Below are 9,112 nucleotides of genomic sequence, written 5' to 3' on the forward strand. Positions count from 1 at the left end.
CAGGCCACCGTTTTCACAATGCAATGTCGCGATCAGGGCGTACAAGTTGAGACCAGTTTAAGGCAACGCAAACCGGTTCTTCGAGGTAAATACCGTAGTCTTTTAAAGAAAAAACATAGACACATCAAATTTAATGATGAATGTTTATTATCATTTGAAAGCACATTCTATGGCATTTATTTTTTGAAGATGATTTCTTTCAAATGTTGGCCGCGGCTGCGTCCATCCGTTGAGTCCAATTTTCGATGACTCGTTGGAGCATTTCGACTGGTCACTGGTGAATGACGCGCATGCTGTTTTGCTCTATAGTCTGAATCTAAGCGGGATTGTCAGTATAGACTTAAGGATTTACAGGAAAAAGACTAACACGATCTTAGTGGCCAATATACCGGCCTAAAATGTGAAATTATCTGCTCACTGAAGTGTTCATCTCATGAATCCATTGATTGATGCGAGGTGTAAGGCGCCGTCTTGTTGAAACGAAATCTCGCCGAGATCACGAACTTCAATTTTAGGTATCAAATAGTCGGATATGTTGGCGCGATAATGGTTGCCATTGGCGGTTATGTTCACATCGGCGTCATTTTTGAAGTAATATGGATTTATGGTTCCACCGTCCCACAAACAACAACAAAAAGTTTTTTTTTTCTGGATGATATGGTGGCTCTTAAATCTCTTTAGGTTGATTTTAGTCCCAAATGCGGTGAGTTTATTTGTTTACCTACACATTGAGCCAGAAACGTGCCTCATCGCAGACCAAAAATTTACTCGAAAACTTTCGATCTCCTTAGAACTGTCCAAGCGCCCATAGAGCCAGCGGTGTCGCTTGGGAAGGTCGAGCGGATTCAGCTCTTGCATATTTTATACGCTTTCTATTGGGCATCTCGACGTGAAATGCCCCAAGTTCTTCCATACTTCCGTACGAGTTGCTGTGAACGGCGCCGAATCGACTCTCCACGGTCTTCATGTACATTCTGGGCTACGGCTACTATATTTTCTTCACTGCGTGCTGGATGTGGTCTATTTGGTGGAATGTGGTCTATTTGGTGGAAAATTATCTAATAATGAATTTGTGAGGCCGGTAGGCCGTATATGTTGAACATAAGTTGAGTACCTCTACTTGAATCACCCGTAATTTTCCCAAAATACACGTAAAGCTCACTTTGTCTCAAAAAATACTTTGTCAAAGTTGTTATACTCATTCTAGTTTGATTTTCTTCAAGCAAATCTACTCTGAGGTGGTTTGAAACCACAGGGAGCTGATTCTGTCTAAAATAAGGTTTACGGTGGTGCGGAGACAAAATTCACAAGTCACAGCTGATAGTCATTCGTTTTTAGAACGCATTTACATACATATATAATTGATTTAGGTTAGCTGGTTGTCACGCCATGCCTTTGAACAGCGCAGAACCTATCTAGGTTAGGCCGAGTTCTAGATAATGCCGGTCAGAAGCCTAGAATGTGTTCCAGCAACTCTCCCATGTAATCTTCCCTAATTTAATTTGTTGAACTATGTCAATGGCATCGTATATCTCGTACAGCTCCTTGTTTCATCGACTACGGCCGTTGCCAATTCGCAAAGGACCATAAATCTTCCGCAAAACCATTCTTTTACAAATTCGAGAGAAGACTTACTGTCCGAGGTAGCACCTGGTTGGTTACAATTTTATCTACAACCTCGAAGTTATGACTCTCAACAGTAACGTGGGAGCAAAGTCACGAGTGCGACGACTGTTTGTTTGATGACAGGAGATATTTCGCTTCTACCAGACCATTTTGCCTCGCTTCCTTATCCAGTCTGCAGAAAGAAGTACTAACAATGATATCAATATCATCGGCATATGCGAGTAGCTTCTACACTCTTATAGAAGATTGTTCCTTCTCTATTAAGCTCTGCAGCTCGAGTTATTTTCTTCAGGAGTAGATTGAATAAGTCGCACAAGAGGGAGTCTGCATCCTTGTTTGGTATCGAACGGCTTGGAGAGTTCTTTGACAATTCTGACGGAGCTTTTGTTGTTGCTCAACGTCAGTTTACACAGCCGTATTAGTTTTGCGAGGATAGTTATAGTAAATAGAATTTGTGATGGAGGAAAACTTACTATATAGGTTTGTAAAACTCGAAACTATGGCAATTATGTAGTTAATGCTATGATTAAGCAGGATAGTGGATCTATTTAACTAAAATTATTTAGTTCGGGATTACTGAGTAAAATCAATCTCAAAGATCCGTCGATATTTTTTAGCAATGATTGAACAACAAGAAATATATACTTCTTACTCTAATAACAGAATTACAGTCTACTTTTTATATGATAAAGACTTTCATAAAATCTAGCGTGAATTTAGAGCTCCTTAGAACTTGAACGACTCTCCTTTTATCGAACAACAGAGGTACTTGAGCTACATACTTATCAAATATGGGAATAAACTCAGCAAAGCAAGCTTCCAGCAAAGATCCGCTATTCATCTACATATATATTTCTACACCTTTCAGATCAACGTTGTTTTGGCGATCACATGACCGCTATGGTGAATTCGGCAAGTCTGAAAAACCTCAGCAAAATAACAACAAGTCAAGTGCTGCCCTCCACCGCGTCTAGCTGTTATGAGTTTCCCTACAGACTGCAACAGGAACAACAGCACCATAAACGCCATCGATATCCGCAACGCTATGCACAATTTCAAGAACTAGATCCACAGCCATTTAAGTACAGTTATCAATGCAGCAATGCAAACAACAACACCAACGAGGACAAAGCAATTCCGAGTGAGTTGCATGAGATGAAATATGACGTCCACCACACATTGAATGATGACTGCGAACAAAACATTGAAGTTCATCATTGTATTGAGGATGGTTGCATGCAACGTGGCGTCAGTACCATCGCCGATGGCACTATCGACGGCCCTAAGACAATGGCACAGCCGACGTGTTTGCATACGATGCGTTCACAAAGGCTTTGCAACAATGGCGGTGACTTGAAGACGACAGTTCTGCCACGGCTAGAATGTCGCAACGAGTCGCCTATGAGGCAGCAGGAGCGGCAGCAACATATGACACAAATAGTGCAAGCACCACAGTTTGGTTTACCCACAGTCGAGGAAGTGGAGTTTAAAGCGTAAGTTCCATGAAGTTCCGAAGTATTGATGTTTTACACAGCCATATTATTTTACTATTTTAAAGCATCAAGGGTCGCAAGCTTCTCATATTTGGTGGCATTGATCCGTACTGTCAGCATTGTCAGCATGATAAAGTTATGGCGTTGCAACAACAGCAACGCAAGCGAATACAGGCGTTGGGTGGCAGCGATGCTGATATTTTGGACCCGTTACATTACCATAATGGCATGGGCGGTTGCAGCGCTTGCGGCGGTCTTAATCCGCAGCTCAATCAGCTGGATAATTTTGGCGATCGTGTGTTGTACTACGATGCTGGCGCTTTGCAGTGGAAACATTTGTGTTATCTGCCCTTCGGTTCACGTCATCATCACGCAGCTGTTGTTTGCAACGGACTCATCTATATTATAGGTGGCACTAAGACGGCGCTAGGTTGCACTAAGAAGTCGGTGAGTTGCGAACATTCTATATGAATATTTTTATATCTCGGTGGAATTTGTGGGAATTGAGAAGTGGGTTTGCGGTGTATAAAGTGTCCGTATCTGATACTCCTTAATTCAATGTTCCGTTAGCTTTCAAAAAAATATGGACTTAACGATAGGCGGAACCCGCTTTCGATTTTTCTGATAACTTCCGTCTTTAAAGTATACCACATTTGATTATTTATGAAAACAAAGAACAAATAACAAAATTCAGAGTTGGTCGAAAACACTTTCTACAGGGTTTGTTCGCCGCGATCGTACTTCGGTTCGTGCGCGCACCGACTGGATTCTTTAGAGGGCGTTACTAGCTAACGAACGAATGGCTGGTCAGTTGTCTCCGAGCACCTGGAGAGTCAGAGCAAACATTTCCTCGCGACGTGTTTCTGTAAGTGGTCCAAGCAATAATAAATAAGTGCAGCGTTCGTGATTAAATTCTGTATGAAACTCGGTAAATCTGCCACATAGACGTTTGATATGATCAAATAGGCTTACCCAGATGTTGCTTTAGTAGGAAGTAAGAAGTTTCGATGGCCTCGCCCAAAAATGGACCATATCCAAAGTGAAAACAATGCTAATTGTCTTTTCTAACATCAAAGGCATCGTCCAACGTTAATTCGTGAAAGTCCTCAAGAGACTCAATCGAAGAGTAAATCGGGTTCGACAGGACAACGCAGTCGATTGGAAATTGCATCACGACAACGCTCCGGCTCACACCGCTTTTTTTGTGAACAGCTTCCTATCCAAGGTCGGCATCCCAACGCTTCCACAGCCGCCCTACAGCCCAAATGTGGGCCCGGACTATTATTGTTTCCTTGTCTAAAATGGTCGATGAAAGGCACGCATTTTGAGACGACAGAGGGGATCCAAACAGTATGCGTCTCGGCTCTCAAGGTTATTCCGGAGAATGCTTGGAAATCGCGTTGGCACCTCTGTATCGACGCAGAAGGAGCCTATTTTGAAAGTTTTTAAGAATTGTTACAATTGGTTCAATAAATTTTTGTAATCGACTCAGTCCTATTACATTCCGGACAAAACCCTGTATGTTTATCGAATGATCTTAGAGTTCGCCCATGATAAAGGTTCTTAAAGGCTTGGAATTTCTACATCATACATACATATGTATAGTGGACATACATATATAGACATTGACGAATTAAAAATCTTTATAATTTTATAGATATTCGAAAAATCAGTCTGGAGCTTCGATCCGTTGACTCTGAAGTGGACATTCGAGAGTAATTTACCAGAGTTGCGACGCGACTTTGCGGCGATTGTGTCTGATGAGTATTGTGGTGGCGAGGTGGCGTGCGAGCATTGCAAGGGCATAAGAGAACAGCACAATCAAAGGAATGTCAAAGCAGTTAACGGTTTCTTCGTGATTGGCGGCGAAGGAGTGAATGGCACGGCTTTGCGCACAGTGTGGTATTACAATGTTCTGCGCAAAACATGGAAGAAGGTAAATAATTTAACGAGGTCCATTTTTTGGACGAATAAGGAAATAAATACTTTCTGTTACTATTTTGCTTCGGGTTCCACAGAAAAATTCGATATTTAGTGACATCATAAGCCACATAGTGAAAGCTCTATTTACTTATGCTACAGAATTTTGACAGTTCGTTCTGCCTATGTTGTGGCATGACGCAATTATACCTCTATTTTTCTTCACAATACAGAAATTAAAAAAAAATATTAACTAAATATTAAAAAAAATCAATTTATTTTCGCATTTATGTACGCATCAATTGTCATGACAAATAACCTCAATAATTTAATTAAAATACAACTATAATACATAGGGACTCTTAATCTCCACAAATTCGCAAGTGGTTGCTCATATCCGGCCCGCTCTTCCTCTCACAAAACATACACCTACACAAACAAACACATATGTACACTGCTTTATGACTGTTTAACTACATTGCCTGTCATTTATGGATTTTAGAAAGCCCCTTTGCATGTGGGTCGCTACGGCTTGATGGCTGCTATGGTGAATAACGAGATTTGGATAGCTGGCGGCATAATCGAAACCAAAACGAGAGCATCCGACAACTATGATGGCTTCGTCGCTACTTCAATGCCGACCGTCGATGGTAATACTCAAGGTGGCAGGGGTGCTGCGATGGATGGTGCCGCTGATGATGGCGTTGCCAGAGATGACAATGGTAGTGGTGACAGTTTTGCTGTCGAGGCAACAAAAAGTGCAGTCGTGGATGTAATCACCGATACGATGGAGTATTACAGTTTGAAGTGTGCTTACAGCGACGAATACGTTTCGGATGTGCCAATGGCTAAAGTCAATGATGTGAATGGTGATGCTGTCGATGTTGCTAGTGCTCAACCCACTATTGGACGGATGGGTAGAAGCTTGGAGAGTGGACGTTGGATTAAAGCGAAGCAGCGTTTGCGAATACCCCGGTAAGCGGCTTAAATTTCGATTTTACGACAAAATACTCTTGTAGATTTCTGCGAATATTGAGTGGCATTTGCGCTAGATTAACTTTGATGTGAGGTTGGTGGGAGTCATAGAACGGAACGCATTCATTGCAAACATTTGTTCAGAGCAGGAATTGTTGATCTTCGCAACATTTCCATCATATTAGATTGTTTAAAGATTGAAGACAACAAGTTATACAGAGTAGGATAGTTGAAGCAAGAAAAGGATTCGACAAGAAATGTAACTCACATCTAAATATTCATGAAAGATATGCTCAACACAGCCCTGGGTGTCTTTAGACTAACAGTTCATTATCAATCTAAGAGGCTTACGAAACTACAACTAGTACAAGCCATGAGAAGGCTCTAGAGGAGGCGTGGTCAAACTTGGACGATGAACGTGACACTGCCAACTTTTAGGAGAAATCACATATTTCGAGTTCTGCTCGACAGATTTCAACTGAATTCAGCATATAGCATTCCTCTGACATTCCTATGTTACAGTGTGAAGATGACGGAAATTGGGTTATGACCACGCCTGCTTCCCATATAACACAATTCTAAATTCCATTTGATTCTTTCACCTTTCAATATGCAAATCGGGAAGCAATTAAAATATCAAAAGTACTGTTCAAGCCCCTAGGTACTGAATATGTAGACCCAGTGCTTTTAATTGGCTTTTTACTGAAAAAATCTGTGAACATTTTTTCCTGATAGAAGTATGTTTGTGGATTGAATCGCATCTATTCTACCCTTAGCCTCTATATACCTAATATAAAGGTTTTCGAACTTCCGGTTGGCGATATATGCGCTATTATCGGCCAATATGTGAGTTATCTTAATAAAATTCAGAGAGTAAAATTCGCCCTAGACTCCATGTAACTAACAAGCCTTATGTGCCTGGAAGTACTTCCCTGGCCTCAATCCTTGCCAGTTGCAACATTAAAAAATGTTCGGTTATATCGGAACTTAACTCATTCTTCCTTGTTTTTTCTTAAATTGGTCATGGTAACGTGGGTTTATGAATATGACGTCTAAACTAAAAATCAAGCAAATGGGGCTCCAAAAATTAACAGAAACTAAAGAAAACAAACAAAATTTCCTAAATTAATAATAAACATTTGTTTTAAATACGTGAATATGTTGTCAGTCCGGGTCAAATTTGATCAGATGTTATCTCAAGAACTAATTATCCGAAAGCAATGAAATTTACGTACAAATAAAATATTTAGACCTCCAATAATATTTTAAAATCTTTTGAAGCGATCTAAAACTTGTTCAAAAGGAAGTCGAAGAGTTGAATACTTCCGCTTATTATTCCGAAATCAAGTTATGTACCCATTCTTCTCAATACAGTCGCGATAGAGAGAACCAATTGGCTCCCGAAGAAAATTGAAATGTATTCTTATCCAAGGGAAACAACTAAACATTTTTGAAAATTTTTCCCATTCCCAATAAAGAAAGAAGATCGTTCGAATGTCGAGCGTAGGTATAAGCGCCAATGTATTGATAAGAAACTGATATAAGAAGACCGCAGATAAAAACGCAATGACCCTAGTTCAAATTTTTGACTTCAAAGTCTATTGATAACTCCTTTCTGAATATTTTTTGAATTATTTTAGATTATTTGGCAAATTCTGCAGACCTTCGGACAACGAACTGTACCTTGTTGGTGGCATAGGATTTGATTCTAATAATATACTCACATCGTTATCCTCCGTTGACCATTACGACTTTGGCGAAGGTCATTGGCATCATTATGGCGATATTAAATGGGCCAGGTACGTAAAATATAACTAATGAGCGGCTTTAATAGTACATAGTAACCGCGGTTATAAGCTGTGAGCAGCGTAAGTTGGTCATTAAAAAACAATTAGTTATAAAAGCAGACTTTTACTTCGTTTTTACTTGCGTTTTTACGAAACACTTACTAACTTTTGTACTTAAGTCTTTTTTATTATGCAACAGTCACTTCATTCATTACTATCCGCATTTCCTTAACTTTAGACATGGCCATGATATTGCCGCACTTAATGACCGAATTGTTATTGTTGGCGGCGTCTCGACCATGAAGAAGTGCACGCTGACTAAGGTGGAAACGTTTTGCATGAAAACGCGCAGAAGCTTCAAGGATATGCCGGAGTTGCCGTGGCCGTTGTCTGGTTGCGTGGTGCTCGCCATGGATTAATTATTTTATTGGAGGGAGTCCAAGAAGAAAGAGGAAAGTACTCAATGACACAACATGTTATTGATATACTTTGGTTTTCGAGTTATTTTTACAAAAATAGATATATTTGCATTTAATTGTTAACAGAAATATATATTCTACATGTTCTAAGTTGTATTGGCGGTTGTTTTTTTTTTCTTTAAAACCACACCTTTCCGAGCATCAGCTTTATGTACGAATCAAAAGTCTCCAATAAAATTGACAGCAATTGTTGACAGCTATCAATTTTTCATTGAAAACTGTGTTCGTGAGCTCATTCCGCGAACTTACATGTTAATAATTAAAAAAAAAAAAATAAAAATTAACCATTAATCTATTTTATTTAAATTATATGCGTGAAATTTAATACCTTTTACTCCCACTTTCTGAAATTACTGAAGCAATTCGACTCCGATTTAATACAACTTTTTTATTTCTTGCACGCAATGAAACCGAATTGCTGCCTCATTTATCTTCGCTGTTGCGCCACAATATTTCATGGTGCCTCCTGTTGCCTCACGGCATCAAAGTGCGTTGGTTGTACGCGCCCACGCAGGGCTGTGTTTTTTTACCTCTTATTTATTAACTTATTCGAGCATACCCTGCAGGGAAGTGGAGTGCTGAAACCGATAAAAAAAAAATCCTTTTCATTGGTAAAGTTTTTTACGTGGCGAGACTCACACCAAGGGCATAACCTTGGGAGATGTTTCGCATTCTCACTTTAGCTCATCTTAAAACGTATATTTTTGGCTACCCAGATAATATTTGGTCTAAGACCGGAAGTTGTAGATAATTTCGTCTATCTTGGAACCAGCGTAAACACCACCAACAATGTCAGCCTAGAAATCCAACGCAGGATAACTCTTGCCAACAG

At 39.9% G+C, this 9,112-nt stretch overlaps 1 protein-coding gene across 1 annotated transcript; it reads left to right on the forward strand.

Moving 5' to 3' along the window:
• Window positions 1–17: 17 nt before the first annotated feature.
• On the forward strand, window positions 18–8,220 carry LOC108966368. The gene is made up of 7 exons (XM_018929219.1): window positions 18–85; window positions 2,495–3,119; window positions 3,185–3,566; window positions 4,777–5,055; window positions 5,542–6,014; window positions 7,655–7,813; window positions 8,040–8,220. The coding sequence occupies exons 1-7, from the start codon at window positions 19–21 to the stop codon at window positions 8,218–8,220; spliced, it is 2,166 nt and encodes a 721-aa protein (XP_018784764.1). The 5' UTR covers window position 18.
• Window positions 8,221–9,112: the final 892 nt, after the last annotated feature.

This window comes from Bactrocera latifrons, unplaced genomic scaffold (assembly GCF_001853355.1).
Source record: "Bactrocera latifrons isolate USDA-ARS-PBARC rearing strain unplaced genomic scaffold, ASM185335v1 scaffold_16, whole genome shotgun sequence".
Taxonomy (NCBI): Eukaryota; Metazoa; Arthropoda; class Insecta; order Diptera; family Tephritidae; genus Bactrocera; species Bactrocera latifrons.